This window comes from Vipera ursinii (genome assembly GCF_947247035.1).
Source record: "Vipera ursinii genome assembly, chromosome: Z".
NCBI lineage: Eukaryota > Metazoa > Chordata > Lepidosauria > Squamata > Viperidae > Vipera > Vipera ursinii.
This window is the reverse complement of record NC_139517.1, coordinates 105,037,039-105,062,400: the sequence shown is the minus strand read 5'-3', so window position 1 is coordinate 105,062,400 and position 25,362 is coordinate 105,037,039. Positions and strand designations below refer to the sequence as shown.

At 37.8% G+C, this 25,362-nt stretch overlaps 1 protein-coding gene across 3 annotated transcripts in view; it reads right to left on the bottom strand.

Moving 5' to 3' along the window:
• The window catches only part of RSU1 (Ras suppressor protein 1), a 119,262-nt gene that overhangs the window by 80,703 nt on the left and 13,197 nt on the right, over positions 1–25,362 (bottom strand). For all 3 annotated transcript variants that reach the window (XM_083377422.1, XM_083377423.1, XM_083377424.1), the window contains one exon: positions 24,127–24,177. In XM_083377422.1, coding sequence (XP_083233548.1) covers positions 24,127–24,177 — 51 coding nt within the window. The remainder of the gene's footprint in view (positions 1–24,126; positions 24,178–25,362) is intronic.

The following is a 25,362-nucleotide window of genomic DNA, read 5'->3' as shown; positions in this document are numbered from 1 at the left end:
AGGAAGATGCCATCGGTAGAACATTTTAAATAGGTTTTCTTTGTAAGATGAAGCCAATGTTATTCTTTTATTTCTGTCCCAGAGCGTTTGCCATGTATCAAGGTCAATGCCATGTCCCAGATTTTTAGCCCAAGTCAACATAGGGTCCTTCACTTGTTCCTCGAACAGCTTGTATCCCAGAAGCAGATTATATAATTTCTTTATCTGTTTATTATCTGGGCCCAATAATATTTTGTCCAAGGCCGTTTCCTGGGTATTTATCCCCCATTCTTTTTTATCCTTCCCGAATCTTGATTGAATCTGTAAATAGGCCCACCAATCTAGTTTTATACCTTGTAAATCTAATTCATTTCTAGACTTCAATTCCCCCTCATCATTCATGATATCCTTACATGAAATTATGTTGCCCAAATCAAATAGATTTGGATAAACAATTGCTTCGAGAGTGGATAGCCAGACTGGTACTTTAGTATAATTGTGAGTTCTAATTTTGTTCCAAATGTTAAATAATGCTTGCCTAATCCGATGTTTTTGAAAGTGTGAGAATAATCCTTGTTTCTCAGTCCATAAAAAGGCGTGCCAACCAAATTGTAAATCATGACCTTCTAAAGTCAGTAATCTTCTATTTTTCAAAATTATCCATTCTCTAATCCAATTTAACGCCGCGGCATGGTAATATAACTCCCAGACTGGCAATCCAAAACCCCCATTATCCTTTGTATCCTGCAAGTATTTCATTTTGATTCTTGGTTTTTTTTCCCTTGCCAAACAAAATTTAGTGATAGTTTGTTCAGATTTCGGAAGAATTTGGAGTCAAGTTGTATTGGAATATTTTGGAACAAGAACAAGATTTTGGGCAGGACATTCATCTTGATAACCGCAATTCTCCCCAATAATGAAAGGTTCAGGTTTCCCCATCTTTCCAAATCACCTTTTATTTGTTTCACTATTTTATCATAGTTATCTTCTTTAAGTGAGGTGCATCTAGCCATGATATTGATTCCTAGGTATTTTATTTTTTGACTATTTCTATGTCTATAATTCTATGTCTATAATTCCAGCCAATTTTTCTTTTTGTTTATTAGTCATATTTTTAACAATCATCTTAGTCTTATGTCTATTTATTCTCAATAGGGCGGTATATAAATGTAACTAAATAAATAAATAAATAAATCCAGCAACTTCACCATATTTAATTAATTCTTCCAGTAATTTTGGTCCCGTGTGGTATGGGTCCTCCATGATAAAGACCAACTCTATTCTATCATCTTTTGAAAGACCAACTGCCTTGGCTTATTCTTAAGTCCTATCAGTTATCCTGCTGCATCAAACTACCAGCAACAATAGCTCATCTCTTCACTTGGTTGTGCTACAGAGTTTCTTTTTTGAGAAATATGAGGCATGAACGAGATGGAATGGTTTCTCTAGGAGTTTTACTCACATGAAATCTCTCTCTTGGAGGTATAGAGGGCCCAACCCTATCGGTATTTCATAAAGTGTTGTCTCAGTGAGTGTTTAGCTCTTAGGGTAATTTGAGATTAGGGCATCTTTGTGAGCTTTTTGTTAAAATTGAATAGTTTTGTATGTAAGGTAAGTCTGGGCTGTACTATTTTTTCTTTGTATAATTCTATTGTATCCAATTTAAAGTCTCTGTTGATTAGGACAGATTATAGGAGACAGACAGACAGACAGAAGAAAGCTAGACATACATTCAAACAGGAAATTTATAAACAATTGAGATCCATTTTTTTTAGAAATTGTCTAACATAATTATATTACATATTAACAGGCACAACACAAGCAATCTAGCCAAGATTACATCCAAGGGAAAATTAGATACAATTCTAAACTTGAAATTCCTTGCACATGAAAACATAATTAGTGTGGGCACAATCAATTTAATTGAGGCAATGAGGCATAAATTTTTTTAAAACCCTCTACTATATTCCCAAAGAAAGGTCCATCTGATGCTACTAGCTGTTTTGCTCGCACAGCTAGTAGCAGTTTCAATGGGGATTTTTTTGCTGTTCTATGAATCATGACAAAGGAGAAAAGCATTAATCTAAGTCTTGTTTTATATCATCCTGGGAGATAAAATATAATTTAGGTATCTTTTAAATAAATAAAATACAATGACCCATATATATTGCCTGTAATCTGTGCCAGGAATATAAAGAGAAAATGAAAAAGGTTCTGAGAAACATTTTGCTGCAGTCGAAGAACAAAATACACAAAAAAGCTGCACCTTTCTTGGTTTCTGCCGATACTGTTCTTTTTGATAAGATAAAAGATTATTTCACTGTCTTCACACAACCAGTCTACTTTGTTGATCTCTGGATACATTCTCTGAACTGAATCTTCCATATTAAGCTACTTTAGTTTACACCAAAATTTTAAGCCATTTTTCCCCAAATAAAAACTATGGGTTCCAAGAAATCATGTTAATTTAAGTATAAAGTTTTAACTTAAGCTTCATTATTAACTATTAAATTAACTATTAGCTATTGAGTTAATATAAAATATTTCTGTATCTTCCAGGATTGTGTGCCGCCAAGTCGTTGTTGATTCTTAACAACTATATAGATTTATTCCATGATCTATGGAGTACTTTAAAGTACTAATTACAGTTAACATCTTCTTAGACGTTTACATTGTCACTTCCTGTTTTTGGATCAAAGAATCCATATTAAATATAGGAGAATCTGAGAGGATGAAATCAGTGAAAATTTTTAGAGAAATCTTGATGCTCGAATGATACTTTGAGTCGTATTTTCATAAGGGTGGCTATATTAATGTGATACGATATGATATATGATATAATAGTGTGTTATAAGTCACAGATATTTAAAAATTAAAATATTATTATAGGACTTACTACCAGGTAGACATCTCTGGGATTATACCCTTTACCTTTGAGATTTGTGATAATATATTTTATATATTGCATTTTTCACTACTACTTCCTCTAAAATTCTAAAAATATTTTTTACACACTGGCCTTCACATCATCATCACATATTTTCTTCTTCACGTACTAGATCAGGGGTCAGCAACCTGATACAGTGAAAGAGCCACTCGGAACTGGCTCCCTCACAAATGGAAAAACTGGGAGCCGCAAAAAATGTCTGCGCATGTGTGTAAATGCGCTCATGTGCAGAACAGGGTTTGACTGAAGAGTGGAGCCAAGGCGAGATACGCACCTACCCTGCATATTTGAATTGATTGAACTTTTTTAGTCCCACTTGTTTTTTGGGGGGGACTGCACATGGCAGAGGACTGGGAGCCACAGGAGATGGCTGAAAGAGCCGCATGCGGCTCTGGAGCCGCGTGTTGCAGACCCATGTCCTAGATTAAGTACAGACAATCTAATGCTTTACAACATTATTACTTGCTTATTTAATTATAAGGCCACCTATATCTACAATAACTCTGGCCAGTACATAATAAAGCACCAAGAAAAATACAGGTACTATAAATAGTAAAGGTAAAGGTTCCCCCGCACATGCGTGCTAGTCGTTTCCGACTCTAGGGGCCGGTGCTCATCTCCGTTTCAAAGCCGAAGAGCCAGCGCTTGTCCGAGGACGTCTCCGTGGTCATGTGGCCGGCATGACTGGACGCCAAAGGCGCACGGAACGCTGTTACCTTCCCACGTAGTGGTCCCTATTTTTCTACTTGCATTTTTACATGCTTTTGAACTGCTAGGTTGGCAGAAGCTGGGACGAGTAGCAGGCGCTCACTCTGCTACGCGGCACTCAGGATTCGACCCGCCAAACTGCCGACCTTCTGATCGACAAGCTCAGCGTCCTAACCCACTGAGCCACCGCGTCCCATGTACTATAAATAGGAAACTCCAAACAGCCAGAAAAACCACCAGCCTTGCCAAAATTAATAATACAGCGGAATCACTACTTATTGGACCCATGATTTGAGGAAAGAGCAAGACATTCAAGGCTCCTTTAAACCCAGTCAAATTGTATGCAGAGAGATGCTTATTTCCATAGTAGATTCCACACATCCTACATTCTCAGAGTACAAGCAATATCAAGGTTAAGTGCCATGGCTAAGATGATACTCCATCATCACCTTTTTTCCCTAGCCATTCATTTCAATAATCTTTCTATGACAGTACTATACATTTAATGAGGTTTGAGGGGGAAAAAACACCATTTGACACTTGTAATTTGAATGAACCTTTATTGTCAAAGTACAACCATGTATACATTGAGATTGGCTGAGCCGCCCTTCATGCCCCACCCCCAACTTACAGTGACACAAACCCTCCATCTTATTACACCATGTGAGCTAATTGTACAACGCACTGGCCTCGCAAGTCAATCATGCATAAAGTTTATAAAATTATTTCCCGTTCAAAAGCCTAACAGCCCATGGATAAAAGCTGTTCTTCAGCCTGTTGGTACGGGTGGCTATACTCCTATATCTCCTACCCGATGGTAGGAGAGTAAAGAGATACCGTCCAGGGTGTGAGTCATCCCTGAGAATTTTCCTCACTCTTCCAAGGCAGCGAGTCCTGGCAATGTCATCCAGTGGTGTCGGGGACAGCCCACAATGTCTTGTGCTGTGCTCACCACCCTCTGAAATGCTTTCCTATCCGCGGCTGTCAGACCAGCATACTAAACCACAATACCGTACGAGAGGACGCTCTATATAGTAGACCGGTAAAAGAGGGTCGTAAGCCGTTGTTCTACCCTGTTCTTCCACAAAACCCTGAGAAAGTGAAGTCTTTGTTGGGTCTTTCTGGCCACCTGGGTTGTATTAACTTTCCAGGTAAGATCTTTGCAGAGGTAGACTCCCAGAAATTTAAAGGACAAAACTCTCTCCACACAGTCCTCCCCAATGTAAAGTGGGGCAGGTTCCTCCTTTTTCTTCTGGAAGTCTAGCACCATCTCTTTCGTCTTGCCACTGTTCAGGTGCAAGTTGTTGTTACAATACCATATGGATAGTTTTTGTACCTCCACCCTGTATGCTGTCTCATCCCCACCTCTAATAAGTCCCACCACGGTCGTATCATCTGCGAACTTAATTATCACAGTAGATGGGTCGGATGATACATAGTCATATGTGTACAAAGAGTACAGGTAGGGGCTAAGCATGCAGCCCTGTGGCGAGCCGGTGCAAAAGTTCACTTTCTTCTATCATGGAATTCAAGACAACACATTAAGTTCTCCGATGATCACCTGCCCATATGTTGACCAAACAAATTTTATTTCAAGAAATAAATACAACCCGGGCACTACTTCAGGTTTTTAAAATAAAAAATGTTAAAGTTAAGTAGCAAAACAGTATATATAAATTAAATTGGTCTAGTGCAGGGCTAAACAACCTTGGCTCTTTTATGACTCGTGGACTTCAACTCTCAGAATTCCTGAGCCAGAATGACTTAGTTTGGGAAACCGTTCACTTTCCCCTCAGTGTGGCTGGCACAGGAATTCTGGGAATTGAAGTCCGCGAGTCATAAAAGAGCCAAGTTTGCCTGGTCTAGTGGTTAGGACACCATGCTAAAGGTGGGAGTCCATGAGTTCTAGTCTCATCTTAGTCATGAAAGCCAGATGGACCTTGGGCCAACCCCTCTCTCAACCGCACTCACTTCACAGAATTGTTGTGGGAAAATAGGAAAATAGGAGAAGGAAGGCGTGCTGGATTATTTGTAAAAAATAATAAATGTGGAATATAAATAAATAAATGTAATAAAAATTGAGAAGACAGCAACAGAGAGCAAGTGCCACCACTACAAAGAATCTAAAGAAACTGTGGGCCACATGGCTAGCTGCTGCAGGAAGATTACAACTGACTATAAACAATGGCATTACAAAGTATCAACAATGGTGCATTGGATGATCTGCAAAAAAAATATCATTTGCCTGAAAGCAAGAACTGGTGGCAGAACCACAAAATAGAAAAAATAAACCTAAAGTGATACTTTAGTATTCAAACTGACAGACATCTGCCATATGAGATCCCAACTTAATAATTGTCAATATGAAAGACAAAAAAATTTAGACAGTGGATGTGGCAGTACCTGGAGGCAGCAGAATAGAATAGAAAGATTATAAAATACAAAGACCTGCCAATAGAAATAGAACCACTGTGGCAAAGAAAGCAAAAGTAATACTAATAGTAATATCTTGAGTGAAATCTCAAAGCAACTGGAACATCACTTGAATACCAAAAGCTTGACAAATTCATCATTAGTCAATTGCAAACAGCAGCTTTACTTGAAACAGCTTACATCCTGCAACAATACCTCTAACATCATCAAACATCAACATCTGCTATTCTAGGTTCTTGGAAAAAACTTGACAGGTAGATAAAAATGCCAAATGAACATCTCTCTGTGTGATGATCTATAAATTGTATATGTATACATTTTAAACAGTTTTATTCCCTTGCCAATATTCGTATTATTTTTATTCCAAACCAACTTAGGTTCTGGGAAACCATGTTTTAGATTCTGTTTAGATTCCTCAAGAATGCTACATCAAGTATTTTAAAATTAACATACTGATTCTCTTGAACTGAAAGTAAAAAGAGGAAGCTAATTTATTTCAAGTTTATCTATATTAGTTAATAAGAAAAAGGAATTGCCCAAATTTCAGGTTTTGGCCAGGTACTTTCCCATCACATGATTGGTAAACCTAGAAATGCCAAGAACCGAATGTAGAATATTCTACATATATGTGAGTTATGATCTTTTCATTAACATAAATGCAGATGATCAGATCCAACAAATCAGAAAATAGAGATTAAGCCCAGTTATCCATTGTTGTGGATATCATACTGAAATACATAAAGGCTTACCATATAAAAATGGCAAAAAAATAGTATTTTTGAAAAAGGATTACTGCTTAAAATTGTAACTGATCTTTCACAATTAAGAGGCCACCTTTGTTTGTTTAATGAAGAATGTTTACAGATTGCCTTTTTTGGATAGAACATGATTCATAGAGCTAAGGGGGAAAAACTGGAAACAAAGTATATGAAAAGTGCATTATTAGACCACCACCTAAGGAGCAAAACATACACTAAAATGAAAATTAAACATATTTATAAGCAGTTGAAATTTATAAGCAGTTGTGATTTAAAAACAGGCAATAAATCTAAAGCCAGTTTTGCCAAAAATTTTCTCTTTCACATCTCTTCAAAATGGTGTCCAAATAAGTATGTATGGATACATTAAAAAGTCCCAGTTCTATTTCTTTCACCTACAGCTTATTCCTTGTTGCATATCTGTATATGTAAAAAGAGAAATTATATTGATGCAAAATCAATCACTAGAAAGTTGCAAAATTAATTATATAACTTACAATATCTGAAGATGGTACAGAAACAATTTGACAATTTTTCTCCATCTGTGGCTTCAAAGAGATACTGTGAAAGTACAAAGGTTCACCTTTTTCCTCACAAATATTCTGTAAAGAATGCTCTTACTCACAAGTTCTCTAAATTTTCAAGTCAAAGTGTAAAAATATATCTCAGCAGTGACCTCCACTGGATAAATTATGCAATGCTTAATTTTTTTACATTGCAATCAGAACTTATAAAAAATAAAGAATTGCCTTCTAAAAACGTATTTATTAACCACATTTCACAGTTAATCTTGATATATTTATAGATTGGATATATTGTTTTAATAATATCAAACTATCTCAAATACCTAATTAAGTTATTTCTACATAAGCAATAGATATATATTCCATTTGTAAAGTTATATTACATTTACCAGTGACAAATAGTGCAAAGCAAATACTTATTTTGCCCCCTACAGATCTTTTTTTTTAATCCTCTTTTTATTACTGCTTTTTCGCAAATTGGTATTCTATGTCTAATTTATCAGTACATACATTTATTAGTACATGCAATTAGTAAACGTAAATTAGGAAAAGGTGTGTTATCAAGCATAACATATAAATGCAAAATGCAAAAATTATCAGTTTCTAATTAGAGTTAAAGCAAGAGTATATTGTTACTGAAATACAGGTAGCCACTTATTCAGCAACAAGTTATCATGGCACCGAACAAGGGGATTTAAAGACAGATCCTCAGAGTTATGGCCGTTGCAGCATCCCACAGTCATGTGACTGCCATTTGTGCCTTCAGGGCCAGCTTCTAACAAGTACGTTAATGGGAAAACTGGCAGGAGTTTGCAAATAATGATCACCTGACTGAAGGATGCTGTTAACATATGGGATTCGCCCAACAATAGCAACTGGAACAGCCGTCAGAAGTTGGTACAGTCACACAACATCACACACTGTGACTATGCCACTTATAGCAACCAAATTCCCAGTTTCAACTACTGTCAGTAAGTGAGAGCTATTTAATAGCAAATAGGAAATAGTCACGAAAGAGGCTTTTTTCAGTTAAAAGCATTTAAATAATAAATGCAAAAAGTTTCTGGCATTAAATAATATAGAGGAAAAAGAATTCTGGATCAACAGAACACTTACTATAGCTAAGAGAGAATATTATTAATTTTGCTTGTAGTTAGACTTCCTGAGAATCTTAGAACCACATCTCAAGTTCATCAATTTGGGGAATGTTATATTATTTCATTCCTATAGCATGATGTGATTTGGGGTTAGTTTTATAGCATGGACCAATGTTTACAGTATTACTGTAAGTTACAGTCTTCCTAATAACTAAAGTTCATTAAATATCTCATACTCTGTTAAACTATGTTGTTATTGGGGGGTTTTTTGTATAAACTTTGCAATGTTTATTTTATTGCACCACAGATGCATAGAATCACTTTTCTAAGTTCTTCTGTCAATGAAGAGTTAGGAACTTCTAGTCTAGCCTCCTATCTGGCAGATCTTATTTCATCTTGGACAATCTTTTCTTGAAAAACTCCAGGGATGAAGCATCTACAATCCTGGGAAGCAAGCTGTGCCAATGATTAATTGTTCTTACTATCAGGAAATTTTTCCTTAGTTCCAGGTTGGTTCTCTGGTTGCTTCTTGTCCTATCGTCAAGTACTTTGGGAAATAAGTCATATCTTATTTGTACAGCCCCTCAAGTACTGTAAAACTCCCATCATATCACCCCAGTCCTTGGCTAGATATATGTAGTTCCCTTAACCACTCATTGTAGAGTTTAGCCTCCAGCCTCTTTATCATCTCTGCATTCTTTCTAGGATAACAGCATCTTTTTTATTATGGTGACCAGAACTGGATGCAGTATTCCAAGTGTAGTTTAATGATATTAACACTTCACATGATCTTGATACTATTTCTCTGTTGAGGAAGCCTAGGACAACATTGGTTTCTTTGGCAGTTGTAGCACATGCTGGCTCACATCTAAGAAGTTGTCTACTAGGAAACCTAGATTTCTCTCTGTTACTGCTGTGGAGCTAAATATCATCTATTATATACATGTGTATTTTCTTGCCTAAATGTAAGATATTACTTTTTGCACCAATAAGTTGTGTTTTGTTGGATAGGGCCGTGTTTAAGGCTGTCAAAATCCTTTTGTATCTTAAGTCTATCTTCTAAAGTGTTAGCACTTATCCCCAGCTTGGCATCACCTGAAAATTTTATGTTCCATTTCTATCCCCTCATTTAGATCATTTATGAAGATGTTGAAGAGCAATGGGCCCAAGACAGAATCTTGAGATACCCCATTGAGGATTACACAATGAGTGTGGTTGGTCACCCAACTGCTGATCCATCTCCTGGCAGTACACTCTATCCCACAAGAAGTAGACTAGTATTTTGTCAAATACTTTAGTGAAGACTAAGTACATTATGTCCACATTTCCCTGGTCCACTAATTTAGTCTCTTTATCAAAGAAGGCAATAATGTTTGTCTGGCATGACCTTTCTTAACAAAAGCAATGCTGGCTTTTAGCAATTGCATTGTTGATTTCTAGGTGCCCACAAATCCACTGTTTATTTATTCCAGGATTTTTCTGGCTAGTGATGTCAAGCTGATTAGTCTGTAGTTTCCTGGATCCACCTTCTTTCTCTTTTTGAAAATTGGAACTACATCAGCTCTTTTCCAATCCTCTGGCAGTTCTTCCCGTGCTCCAGGAGCTTTGAAAGACTTTGTTCAGTGGTTCTGAGATCATGTCTGCCAACTCCTTCATGTAATCTGGAATGTAATCTATCTGGTCCTGGTGGTTTGAACTCTAGAAGAGTGGACATATTTTACCAATGTCTTGCCTATTTTCTGTGTTCCTGCTACTGTAGTATTGATTTTCATACACTGGACTATTTTTTCCTTTTATGTGAATACAGATGCAAAGAAAGAATTGAGCAGTTCTGCTTTCTTCCTGCTCCCCATCATCTTCTTGCCATCTTCACCCATTAGTGGATCCATCATTTCTGAGTAAACCAAATTAGCTAGATTCATTTTGCAGTCCTCCCCAAAGAATGATCCTAACAAGCTTCAAGTGACTTTGCCTGTTTGGTATGTAGTCCCTCTACCTGCCCCAACTTTTCCAAAGTTCAAAGGTTCCCTTCTTCATATTCTACAAGATTGTCTCTCATGATGCCCGCCTATCATCTGTTGTTAGAGGGGGACAAGGAAAGGTGTTTGTGAGTCTTTGTTCTAATTGCCAAAAGGCTACAGGAACTTTGTGCTTGAAGTTTAAAACTTTACTCAGATTTATTATGCAGCTTGTCTCAAGAAATTCAACCAAGAAATAGTGAACTTTACATGTACTTGGATATCATCAGCACACAGCCATAAATCATCAACACACTGAATCACCACTGCCTCTCAGGTCTGTAGCCAAAGTATCTCCAGGATTCTCCCCTCAAAAAAACAAAACCAAACCTCCTCTACAACCTAGCAGAAAGTGGAGAAGAGATAAGAAAAGAGATAGTTATAGTAATGTCATTAACAGCTGTTACTCCAGCAGCCCATAATCTTAACTTTTACTCAAAAATTGCAATCCTTTTTGCTTCTTGTCCAAGAGGGTGCTGCTTAGAGAAGGGTGTTTTTGCCTCTTCTACAGGTGGGATGATTCAATCTTTTAATTCAACTTTCTGGAACTGCATTCATGCTCTGCCGCAGCACCAAAAAAAATCCTAACCCAACACTCCATTCTCATTCTTTTAGCCCCACTGCTCCAACACAGAACTGCTAATAAAAAAATTCTCCCTCACTTTCATTTTAACCATGGGCTTATAGAAGGGAGACAGGAATTGTTTTGTCCCCCTTCCCCATACAACCCGTCTCAACACCGTTAACATTTCCATTCTTGCCTAGGGCACCTTGGTACTTTCATTCCATGAAACAATAGGAAAAAGGGAGCTTGAACTGGGAGTTCAATTTTTTATTCAATACAAGAAGATTCTCACTCACTCCTCCAAAGCCAAATTCCCCCCTGCTTTCTGGATATTTCCAGTCTTTGCTCAGATGAGTCCAGGGGTGGCTCAGAATTAGAAGGACACATTCACTTGACAAGCCTCCCTAGCCAAAGACTTTGAGGCATAGACTGTTGTCTTATGCATACTCCTATAGAACACAGGTATATCTTATTTATACAGGTTTATGGATAGAAATGTAAAAAAAACATGCTAAAATAAATAAAACGGTGAAGTAGTAGCACAACTTGAATGCAAGAAGCAATGACTTACTGTAGTGATAAAGCTTGCTGATTTTTGTCAGGCTGCAAACACTAACTGTAGAAAACACTGGGCACCTGCTTACCTTTCATGAATAATTTACCACCATAGAAAATGGACATATTTACTATAAACAGTGGAACAACAAAGCAAGCATGCTCATTTATAAGCCAGAAAACTAGTATGAGATGCTAATATGACCTTAGTGAAGCACATCAAATGTCACTGACATTGTTTTCCCTAGTCATTTTGATAACAATCTGCTCAGACAATTAATTGTATCTTTTTAAGGGATTAGGTCAAGAATGCCAAATGTGACAAATAAGAAAACTGAAATCCAGTCTTTTATTAATAGTGAGACACACTATTTATTTTTATTTACTGTTTAGCTGGATTGCAGTCTATCTTGCAACATTTTTTCCATGTGTCTTACAAGAAGTTTCAAAAGTATGATTTAGAATAAAATATATTTAAACACTTAATAGTACAACTAACAGATGACAGAGAAGCCATCACAAAAATCTTAAATTTAGGGGGAAATTTATTTTTTGCCTGAAATGAAGATTTTGTCATCTAGGTGAATGATTTATATTTCCAGCCTTTTAGTGAGCTCACCAGCTTGAGGATCCTTACAGAGTGAAAACACAGAATATCTAATGAATTCACTGACACAATTGAATAAATTACAGTAGAGGAATGGGAAACTCACAGACAGCACATGGCCTCAGAATTTCATCTGTGGTTCTCCCACATCTAGGGGCTATGATGAACCTGCTGAAAGGCAGTAGCAATTTTTTTAGCAGAAATGTGAAGAGTTTCTTGGGTGCACCCCATGTTTATTCCATCCTTAACATCTCTTTATCATGTGAAAACAATTGTTTTCATATCCATTATTCCCAGAGAACTCCCCTTGAGAATAGTGGAGGATTGCACATCCTGCTATAATCTTTGCTATCCAATTAATCTCTGATAATGTTTTCTACATCAACAATGTGACAACAGAAAGAAGACATTCCTTCCTTTCAAGTATTGCCTTGTTTTGGGAAGTAAAATAAAAAATAAAAAAAAAATCACAAACCATTATGTAATCATAAATGTTTTTGCATACCTTTTTCTAAGTCAGATCAAAATATACCTATCTCTAAAGCCCATGTGTTTATGTAAACTGCTTGCTATGAAAGCAATGATGAACAAGTGGTCCCTTGTATATAGTATACACAAATACAGTATGATTGCTTGCAGCAGAGGAGCCTTCATATATAGCATAAAATGGTACATTACTATACACCCATACAAACTGATTTATGTATAATCCTGAACCATCCTCTATCTGTGTATAGAAAGGAAGATGACGCTGGTGGAGATATATGCAAGCTCTCTTGCCAGTGCAGGGCAAAACATATTTTAAGTCTACAACAGACAGAAAACGTCTGAAGAACTCAAACGGATATTGCCCTAATTCAGGGAACCATAAGCTGAGGGAAATGTAAGATTATCCAATCAATCCAATATTGATTTATTATAGCTCATCTCAATAAAAGTAATTTTAACCTTTCTGTAGAGTTGATTTGTCTGCTCTACCTAGTCAGGCTGACAATGAGTGCTTGTATGTAACCTTACACATAAAGGCTTTCCTTCTGCAGACAACAACCCTTGTGTACTTGTGGAAGATGTAATATTATATGGAAAAGATCATAGGAGATGGGGTTAAGAGATGCTGTTTAGGGAATGGTCAGTTAAGAGACAGCATAGCCCACAGCTGCTAGTTGGTGAGCAGGAGCTCAAAAGAAGATTACCTAAGTTCTCAGGCTGCAAATATTAATTTGGGACAATTGTACTTTCAGAATTGCATGATGTTGTTACTGTAGTTTTACAATAAACTAAAATTACTTTATCTGGTCATGTTTGCTGTTTAATCTACACACATCATCTTCAACAGTTTGAATTTTTTTAAAAATAAACATTTTACACTATATATACACAAACAAATACAGTATTATTAAGAAATGTATAGTTAGCACAAAATATATTACATTTAAATAACATACAAAAATAATCTAATAACCACGGAATACTTTCTACATTAAAATAAATTTAAGCTTCAAGTACCAATAAAACAATACTACTAATAGTCTCAAAATTCATTATATATAATTATGTGGATACAAATATGAAAATATGTTTAACATACCACACAATTCAGAAACTATCACAAGCTATTAAAAAATATATATACGTACATACACTCATACCTGAAACGTATCAGACCACTCTGGATCTAATCTCCCAACCTGCTAGTTTACATAAGGAAAAGCAGTAAGCTTTAGGTGGAAAGGGTAACCTTCAGCTCCCTTCCCATTTAATAGAGGGAGGAAAGTTTCCATTAGTGCAAAAATTAGATTTAAAGGATTATAAAACATTAATTGCAAATTAATTGAAAAGATGATTTCTGCAATATATTAAATATTAACTTGCTGTTTCAGTGTTGACAACATTATGGTGGTACAATTGTTAAAATGCAGTTGTTGTTGCCAAGTCGTGTCCGATCCATCGTGATCCCATGAACAACATTCCTCCAGGCTTTCCTGTCCTCTACCATCTTCTGGAGTCCATTTAAGCTCACGCCTACTGCTTCAGTGACTCCATCCAGCCACCTCATTCTCTGTCGTCTCTTTCTTCTATTGCCCTCAATCTTTCCCAGCATTAGGCTCTTCTCCAGTGAGTCCTTCCTTCTCATTAGGTGGCCAAAGTATTTGAGTTTCAACTTCAGGATCTGGCCTTCTAAAGAGCAGTCAGGGTTGATCTCCTCTAGGACTGACCGGTTTCAATGCTTTGCAGTCCAAGGGACTCACAGGAGTCTTCTCCGGCACCATAGTTCAAAGGCCTCAATTCTTTGGCACTCAGCCTTTCTTATGGTCCAATTTTCACAGCCATACATTGCAATTGGGAAGACCATGGCCTTGACTATACACACTTTTGTTGGCAGGGTGATGTCTCTGCTTTTTAGTGTGCTGTCTAGATTTGCCATGGCTTTCCTCCCCAGGAGCAAGTATCTTTTAATTTCTTGGCTGCAGTCCCCATCTTGGAGCCCAGGAAAATAAAATCTGTCACTACCTCCATTTCTTCCCCAATTATTTGCCAGGAATTGAGAGGGCCGGATGCCATGATCTAAGTTTTGTTAATCTTAAATTTCAAGCCAATGTTTGCACTCTCCTTCTTCATCCGCAACAAGAGGCTCTTTAGTTCCTCTTCACTTTCTGCCATTAGATTGGTAACATCTGCATATCTTAGTTGTTGATATTTCTCCCAGCAATCTTAATTGCAGGTTTTGATTCATCTAGCCCTGCCTTTCTCATGATATGCTCTGCATATAAGTTAAATAGGCAGCTTGACAGTATACAGCCTTGCCGGACTCCTTTCCCAAATTTGAACCAATCAGTGGTTCCGTGTCCAGTTTTCACTGTTGCTTTTTGACCCGCATATAGGTTTCTCAAGAGACAAAAAAGATGGTCTGGTACTCTCATCCCTTTAAGAACTTGCCACAGTTTGTTGTGATCCACACAATCAAATGCTTGATAGTCAATGAAGCAGAAGTAGATGTTTTTCTGGAACTCTCCAGCTTTCTCCATGATCCAGCATAGGTTGGCAATTTGATCTCTAGTTCCTCTGCCTCTTCGAAATCCTGCCTGTACTTCTCGTAGTTCTCGATCCACATACTACTGGAGACTAGCTTGTAGGATTTTAAGCATAACTTTACTAGCATGAGAAATGAGTGCAACAGTGCGATAGTTTGAACATTCTTTGGCACTGCCTTTCTTTGGAATTGGAATGTAAACTGATCTTTTCCAATCCTGTGGCCACTGTTGAGTTTTCCAAATTTGCTGGCAAATTGAGTGTAGCACTTTTACTGCATCGTCTTTCAAGATTTTCAAAAGCTCAGCTGGAATACTGTCACCTCCACTAGCTTTGTTGTTACTCAGCTTTCCTAAGGCCCACTTCACTTCACATTCTAGGATGTGTGGCTCGAGATCAGTGACCACCTCATCGTGGTTAACAAGGAAGTTAAGCTCGTTCTTGTATAGTTCTTCTGTGTAATTTTGCCACCTCTTCTTAATCTCTTCTGCCTCTGTTAGGCCCCTGCCGTTTTGGTCCTTTATCATGCCCATTTTTCCATGAAATGTTCCCTAGATCTCTCCAATTTCTTTGAAGAGATCTCTGGTCCTCCCTATTCTATTGTTTTCTTTTATTTCTTTGCACTGTTCACTTAAGAAGGCATTCTTATCTCTTCTAGCTATTCTCTGGAATTCTGCATTCAATTGGGTGTATGTATCTTTCTTTTTCTCCCTTGCCTTTCACTTCCCTCCTTTCCTCAGCCATTTACAAAGCTTCCTCAGACAGCCATTTTGCTTTCTTGCATTTCTGTTTCTTTGGGATAGTTTTAGTTGCTACCTCTTGTACAATGTTGTGAACCTCCATCCACACTTCTTCAGGCACTGTCTATGAGATCTAATTCCTTAAATCTATTTGTCACCTCTATTGTATATTCATTAGGGATATGATTTAGTTCATACCTGAGTGGCCTAGTGCTTTTCCCTACTTTCTTCAGTTTAAGCTCCAATTTTGCAACGAGAAGCTCATGGTCTGAGCCACAGTCAGCTCCTGGTCTTGTTTTTACTGACTGTATAGAGCTTCTCCATGTTTGGCTGCAGAGCACAGTCAATCTGATTTCTCTGTTGACCATCTGGTGATTTCTGTGTTAGAGCCGTCTCTTGGGTTGTTGAAAAAGAGTGTTTGCCATCGTATTCTCTTGACAAAATTCTGTCTGCTTGTGCCCTGCTTCATTTTGTACTCCAAGGCCAAACTTGCCTGTTATTCTGGTTATCTTTTGGCTTTCTACTTTAGCATTCTAATCCCCCATGATAAGGACATCATTTTTTGGTGTTAGTTCTATAAGGTGCTTTTGGGCTTCATAGGCAAAGGTAAAGGTTCCTCCGCACATGCGTGCTAGTCATTTCCGACTCTAGGGGGCGGTGCTCATCTCCATTTCAAAGCCGAAGAGCCAGCGTTTGTCCGAGGACATCTCCGTGGTCATGTGGCCGGCATGACTAGACCCCAAAGGCGCACAGAACGCTGTTACCTTCCACTGTAGTGGTCCCTATTTTTCTACTTGCATTTTTATGTGCTTTCAAACTGCTAGGTTGGCAGAAGCTGGGACGAGTAACAGGTGCTCACTCTGTTATGCGGCACTCAGGATTCGACCCACCAAACTGCCAACCTTCTGATCGACAAGCTCAGCGTCCTAACCCACTGAGCCACCGTGTCCCTGTAGAGCTTCATAGAACCTCTTTTATCCTCTTCAGTACCAGTGGTTGGGGCATAGACCTGGACTACTGTGGTATTGAATGGTTTGCCTTGGATTCAAACTGAGATCATTCTGCCATTTTGGAGATTGTATCCCAATATTGCTTTTCCTACTCTTTTTAAAAAAACTTTTCTTTATTAAATTTATTATTTAAAAACATTGGACACGGTACAAACGGACTGACATACCTTCTTGTCTACAATATTCATATACATATATGTACACATAAAATACACTTAAATACACTTAAGATACAAATCAATTAAATATAATACAATACTTAGAACAATCAACCAATCTGTAAGAGACCTTCCTTTTGTTCCCGCCAAAGATAAAATTTATTCCAAATTTTGTAGTAACCTGATTGGTCTTTATTTTTAATTTCCAGAGTTAATTTGTCCATTTCTGCGCATTCCCAAATTTTCCTTATTACCTCATTTTCTACTGGAATTTCACTCCTTTTCCAATTTTGTGCAAATGACATTCTTGCTGCTGTAATAATGTGAATCGTCAGATACAACTCGTCTTTAGGATATTTCTCTTTTGTCATGCCCAATAGAAAAAATTCTGGGCTAAACTCAACTTCCTGTCTTAATATTTCTTTCAGCCATGTCCAAATCATTTTCCAAAATCTTTGTGATTTGCTACAGGACCACCACGTATGGAAGTATGTACCTAGTTCTTTGGAGCACTTCCAACATTTGGGAGATACTCTCTTATACATTTTGGCTAAATGTGCTGGGGGAAGATGCCATCGATAGAACATTTTGAATACGTTTTCTTTGTAAGATGAAGCCAATGTTATTTTTTTATTTCTGTCCCAGAGCGTTTGCCATGTATCAAGGTGAATGCCATGTCCCAGATTTTTAGCCCAAGTCAACATAGGGTCCTTCACTTGTTCTTCGAACAACCTTTTATTTGTTTCACTATTTTATCATAGTTATCTTCTTTAAGTGAGGTGCATCTAGCCGTGATATTGATTCCTAGATATTTTATTTTTTAACTATTTCTATGTCCATGATTCCAGCCAGTTTTTCTTTTTGTTTATTAGTCATATTTTTAACAATCATCTTAGTCTTATTTCTATTTATTCTCAATCCAGCAACTTCACCATATTTAATTAATTCTTCCAGTAATTTTGGTCCCGTGTGGTATGGGTCCTCCATAATAAAAACCAGATCGTCCGCAAATGCTTGGAGTTTAAAAGTTTCCTTTTTAATAGCTAATCCTTTTAATCTGTGGGTCATTTCTAATTGTTCTCGTTAGAACCTCTAGGGTCAGTATGAACAGCAGAGGAGATAAAGGGCAACCTTGCCGTGTTCCCTTTTGAATTTGAAATTTCCTAGATGTTTCCCCATTAATAACTACTTTTGCATCCTGGTTAGTGTAGATTGCCCTAATTATATTTATAAATTTTTCACCCGTATCCATAAACTTGAGTTGTTGATATAAAAATGACCATTTTACATTATCAAAGGCCTTCTGGGTATCTAAGAATAGTAACGCCAACTGTTGTCCGCTATGTAATTCATAATACTCTAACGTGTCCAATATTACTCTAATATTATGTTTAGTTTGCCTCTTAGCAAGGAAACCATTCTGGTCTACATGTATAAAGTCATTCAGGAATCGTTTAAGTCGTTCAGCTGTAATTGATGTGAATATCTTATAATCCGAATTGAGTAGCGATATAGGTCTATAATTTTGAATTAATGTGTGATCAGTATTATCTTTCGGGATGAGGACTATATTTGCCTCAGACCAAGATTTAGGCGTTCTTGCGTCTTCTAATACCGCATTAAACACCTCCAGTGTGCTAAAATATTTTGTTGTTCCTTGTAAATTTCTATCGGGAGACCGTCAGGACCCAATGCTTTATTGTTTTTTTGTTCATTAATAGCCTTTATCACCTTGGACAGCCTAATTTCATTGTTCAGCATATTTCTGATTTCCTCTGTGACCTTAGGTAATTTAGCTTTCTGGAAACATTCCTCCACTTTCTCCACACTTACCTGGCTATCTTCTTTGTATAATTGCTCATAAAATTCCTGGGCTATATTTTTTTTCTCCTCTTCCTGGTAGTGTATTCTCCCTTTGTCATCACATAGTTTACTAATCCAGCTCTTCTCCTTTTGTTTTTTCAATTTATATGTGAGCCATCGGCCCGGTTTATTTGCATTTTCAAAAAAGTTTTGTTTTATGCCTCTCATTTGTTGTGCTAGTTTCTCTTTATCTAGAATATTAAGCTTATGTTTAATCAAATCCATTGCTTGTTTGATATTCTTTTTTTGTGGGTCTTGTTTGAGTATTGTTTCTAAACTTTTATATTCCCCTTCTAACGTTTTCCGTTGTTGTTTTTTCCCCTTGTTCTTATTTATCATATATGCCATCGCTACCCCTCTCATTATTGCCTTGGCTGTGTCCCAGTTATTTTGCACAGAGGTGTCTTCGGCTTTATTTTCCTTGAAGAAAAGATTTAATTCTCTCTCCATCTTAGATTTAAAATCATCTTCTTTTAAGATTGATCTTTGTAAGGTCCATCTAGATATTTTTTTTGAACCTTTTCAGCTAAATTTTATGGGGTTATGGTCTGCCCAAGTACCTGTCTCAATATACACCTCTTCAACTTCAGTGTTAATTTTTTTGTCATCCATACCATATCAATTCTAGACCATGAGTTATGCCGATTAGAGTAATATGTGTATTGTCTTGCCTTGTGGTTTCTCTCCCTCCAGACATCCTGAATGTTTAAGTCTCTAGCCAAATTAAAAAAGGATCTCGGTAAAGTTCTTCTTTTCTTTTTCCTAATCGTCTTGCCCATATAATCCAGATTCGTATCTAAGATAGCATTAAAGTCGCCTAGCAAGCAGATCTCATCATGATCAATGCTACATATCTTATTGTGTAGTGTTTTAAAGAACTGTTCTTGATTGCAATTTGGGACATATATCTCTACCATCATCACCTTCCTATGGTTTATTTCAACCTCAACTATCAATATTCTACCCTCTTTGTCATTATAAATTTGTTTGGCTGACAATTTCTGATTTACATATAATGCCACCCCTCTCTCTCTTTTTTTTTTTTTTTGTCGGTCTAATGAAACGAATAAGTTCCCAAATTTTGGTTGAGCTAGCAAATGTTTTTGTTGTTCCTTTATGTGAACTTCCTGGATTGCAACGATATCTAATTGTTGGTTGATGAGCTTATTAAAAAGTTTCCGCCTTTTCACTGGCGAGTTTAATCCGTTAATGTTTAAAGACAAAATTCTACACTCATCACCCTTTATCTTACTTATTTCTAGTTTTTGTAGATCTCGTAATTCGGGGCTCTCTCGCATCCTTATCTCTGACTCCATGTAGCTCTGTTTACTCTCCAGGTTTATTCCTTCTATCCTCTACTCCTAAAGCTTTCCCTTCCATAACTATCCGTCTTGTGTCTCTTTCTCTTACCTCCCTTCCATCTTGATCTTCTGCTTCTGCTTCATCCTGGCTATTAAAGTGGAGTTTATAAAAATATTCTGCCTTCTCTATCGAGTCCAATCTGTACCTTCTATCCTGCCATGTGACTAAAATACCTTCTGGAGTTAACCATCTAAAATTCACATTTTCACTAATCAGTTTCGATGTTAGAAATTGATAGCCACGTCTCAAATCCCTCATCCTTCTAGGTATCTGTTTAAGGATAGTAATTTGTTGTCCACGAAACTTTACTGGTTCCTCTCTAGATCTGTGCAGAAGTTCATCCCGGATTGATTTTTTAACCAGTCTTACATGTACTTCTTTAGGGAGATTGTGTCTCCTCGCGTAATTAGTTTGAACCCTATATGTTTCGTCAATTTCCGCCAACATTTCCTCCTTCCCTAAACCAAGTGCCTTTGCCATTAATTCTGCCATCATATCCAGCAAATCTTCCCCTCTTTTTTCTTGAACATTTTGGAAACGTAGGTAATGAGCAGCCTTTTCCGCTTCCAGAAAAATAACTGTTGTCTCTAACTCCTTATTTGCCTGAAGTAGTGTTTCATTTAAATCATCAACTCTCTTCTCCTCTTTTTCCATTCTAGCTTCCATGTCTTGTAGCCTTTGTTCATTTTTAATTAATTGTTGCTGGATCCCTTCAAATTCATCATCTATCGCTTGAATTTTCCCCTTAAGTTCACCAGTATTGTTTCTTATTTGACCTATTTCTTTCTTCATCTCCTCATGGTTTTTGGTCATTGCCTCATGCATATTTTGTAAGAGGGCATGTAAATCTTTAAAAGAGTTTGAATTTGATCTTTCCCTTTGCAACATGTCCTCTATGGATTTCTGACTAGAAGGGCTTGAGGACATCCCTTGCCCCTGTGTTGTCGCTTTCTACCCTGCGCTAGACTTAGTTAGACCCGGAATACTTGTCATGTTTAACCAGGTTGCAAAATGCGCTTTACAAGTATTTGGTACCTTTAACCTTATATAAACCTTTTAACTATATAGCAAAAAATTATGTGTAACAATTACAGCCAGATACCTATTACCAGCTAAACAGATTATATAATAAGATTATGTAATATATTTATCTGGATATGTTCAGAATCACGTTCTTATTTCATTTCCGGCTTAGAAATTGGCACCTTTTGTGTCTTTCTCTGCCACCAAAGACCAGTAGGTGTCCCACTATCTAGACTTCAGTGACTAAGTTGCTATGTCAATTACTCCATCTTAGATCCATTAACCACCCGTAGCAAGTAAAGCAGAGTTTCAGAAGTTCAAAATTTACCAGGACTGTCCAAACAGATCACTTTCCACGCCTGATTTCCAAAGGCTCAGTGTCCGAGGCTCCAAAGGTAAACTTTGCCCTGTTGTTTTTCTGTCGTTTCGTCTGGTTTCACGGCAAGGTTACAGTTTACAGCAGTTTCCACAGCTAGTTTGCAGTCAAATGACTTCCTGGCTTCCTCTTCTTGTCGTTCTCGCCTAACGCTTTCTCTCAGCGCTTCTATCGCCGCTTGTTCCCTCTCCGTGAGGCAGCCACTTCAAGCCAGTGTCTCTTTCTCAAGTGCCTAATATTTTCAAATATAAATATTCGGATATACTTTCAGTCAGCTCCGTTCTACCGTTGTACCGCTAGTTCCGTGCTGGCTCCTTCCCTCTGTCAGACCTTCATGTCAGCCATTACTGGCCTCCTTCTCCCCAGTTCGCTCGCATCAGGCTTTCTCCAGATCTCCGACAAGAACCGCCGCACTTGTAGGTTCTCCGGGACGCCTGCAACTTCAGCTGTCCCTACAGGACCTCCTGGGGCTCCGAAAAGCCCCACGAACACCGGGTGAGAGGATGTGTGTGACAGAGAAATCCGTTCACACAGCCGCCCGCTCTGACAGCTGGCTCCGCCCCCCCTACTCTTTTATTGACTATGAAAACTACTCCATTTCTTCTGAGGGATTCTTGCCCGCAGTAGTATACCTGATGGTCATCTGAATTAAATTCACCCATTCCTGTCCATTTTAGTTCACTGATTCCTAAGATGTCGATGTTCAGTCTTGTCATCTTGTTTGACCATGTCCAGCTTTCCTTGATTCATGGATCTTACATTCCAGGTTCCTATGGAGAAAAAATCTTTACAGTATCGGACTTTCCTTTCACCACCAGACACATCCACAGCTGAGCGTCCTTTCGGCTTTGGCCCAGTCGCTTCATTCTTTCTGGCGCTACTAGTACTAGCCCTCTGCTCTTCCCCAGTAGCATATTGGACACTTTCAGACCTGAGGGGCTCATCTTCCAGCATCATATCTTTTTTCCTTTTGGTACTGTCCATGAGGTTTTCATGGCAAAGATACTGGAGTGGGTTGCCATTTCCTTCTCCAGTGGATCACATTTTATTTTTTTATTTATTTATTTATTTATTTATTTATTTATTTATTTATTTATTTATTTATTTATTTATTTATTTATTGATGGGATTTATATCCCGCCCTATCTCCCGAAGGACTCAGGGCGGCTAACAATAAAACATATAATAAGTACATAAATCAAGATAAAATGAAATTGAGAACATCAGTGCAATAAAAATTAGAGAATTTAAAAATGAATTAAAAATACTAAATATAAATTAATTAAAATGCCTGTCAGTCTAGGTCAGCTTGGTGGAACAGGTGTGTTTTGAGGCCGCGGCGAAAGGATTGGAGGTTTTGGGCTATCCAAAGTTCAGGGGGGAGCTGATTCCATAGGGTTGGTGCTCCCACAGAGAAGGCCCTCCCCCTGGGGGTCGCCAGCCGACATTGCCTAGCTGACGGTACCCTGAGGAGGCCTTCTCTGTGTGAGCGTACTGGACGATGGGAATTTGTTCCCGGCAGCAGATGGTCCTGCAAGTATCCCGGACCTAAGCCATGTAGGGCTTTAAAGGTAAGTACCAGCACCTTAAATCTCACCCGGAGGGCAACTGGTACCAATGCAGCTCACGCAGGAGGGGTGTAATATGGGAGTATCGGGGAGCTCCCATCTCGGGCCCACCAGAGATCATTCACCAGCGCGACCAATGCCGTCTCCGTGCTGTGCCCTGGTCTGAAACCCGATTGGTACGGATCTAGATATTCAGCTTCCTCCAGGTTCAAAGGGAGCTGTCGTGCCACCACGCTCTCAACGACCTTCGCAAGGAAGCGAAGGTTGGAGACAGGACGGATTTTGTCAGAACTCTGCTATGACCTGTCTGTCTTAGGTGATCCTCCATGGCATAGCTCATAGTTTCATTGAATTATGCAAGCCCCTTCGCCACGACAAGGTAGTAATCCACGAAAGGGTAAAATGCAGTATTGCAAGCTAATTCTGCTGACTGCCAGGGGGTTCGATCCTTACCAGCTCAAGGTTGACTCAGCCTTCCATCCTTTCAAGGTTGGTTAAATGAGGACCCAGATTGTTGGGGGGAAAATGCTGATTCTAAACTGCTTAGAGAGGGCTGGAAATCAGTGTGAAGAGGTATATAAGTCTAAGTGCTATTGCTATTGCTTGAATGAAATGTGCTACAATTCCTGTCAATACAATGTTGAACACTGAACAGGAAGAAATTTCAAGTAAAATAGCATGGAAACATTCAAGAATACAAGAGACCACTTACAAAATCTGTAATATTTAACTATGTTGAAATCAATTAATTGCCAGGAATTCATTTACACTGAGGAAGAAAGGAAATATTTAGAAATGTACTTACCGGTGAGCTTGTTGTGACTGAGAACCAGCTGTGTGATATGAGACAGACTGACTGTAAATAAAAAGAAAAAAAAAAGAATGAATAAACAGCCCACATTATACGGTAATTACAAAGCAGAAAGTAGCTAAACAGGTTGGAAGTTATTCTTATACAGCTTCCTAGCAAGAATTAAATATAAAACATTGTAGACTTTCCCTAAAGACCTAGTTAGTGAGGTAGGTTTGATTAGCATAAGTTTATAACACTTTTCATAAAACTAGGTTGCTTGCAAAATATCATTTAAAGTTGTGTATTATGACTCAGTTACTGTACATAATCAATAAAATTCTATTTCCAGTACATGTCTGTTCTATCCAAGTTTATTTTACTGGGTATCTTTTTAAAAACATATTTAATTACAATGCTGTACATATATGTCTTAAGTACACATTCTGTATAGATTTTTATATGATTTCATATTAAATTTTAACTAAATACAAAAAATAATTGGCTAATTAGAATAGAATAGAACTGGAAGGGACCTTGGAGGTCTTAATCCAGCCCCTGATCAAGCATTTCAGACAAGTGACTGTTTAGTCTCTTCTTAAAAATTTCCAGTGATGGAGCGCCAACGAATTCTGAAGGCAAGCTGTTCCATGTGTTAATTGTCCTCACTGTTAGGAAGTTTCTTCTTAATTCCTGGTTGCTTCTCTCCTTGATCAGTTTCCAACCAGTTTCTTATCTTGCCCTCTGGTGCTTTGGAGAATCGTTTGACGCCCTCTTCTTTGTGGCAACCCCTCAAATACTGGAATACTGCTTTCATGTCACCCCTTTCTTCTTTTCTTTAGACTAGCCAAACCCAAGTCCTGCAGCCGTTCTTTGTATGTTTTACTCTCCAGGCCTTTGATCATTTTAATTGCTCTTCTCTGAACTTTTTCCAAGGTCTCAACATCTTTTTTGTAGTATAGTGAACAAAATTGGTTGCAGTATTCCATGTGTAATCTTACTAGGGTTTCATAAAGCGGTACTAATACTTCATGTGATCTTGATTCTATACCTCGGATTGTATTTCAAAGACTAAACTAGTTCACAAAGAATGAACTCAATCAGCCTAAACATAGCAATAATTATCTAACCTTCAGAAGAAGCAGATATTTGGCTTGGACTCTCGGGAAGAGAGATGGATAAAGGGAAAACAGTAATAATGGGGAAAAATAACAAAGCAGCCTACAGTGATTTACATATGTGTTTATAAAG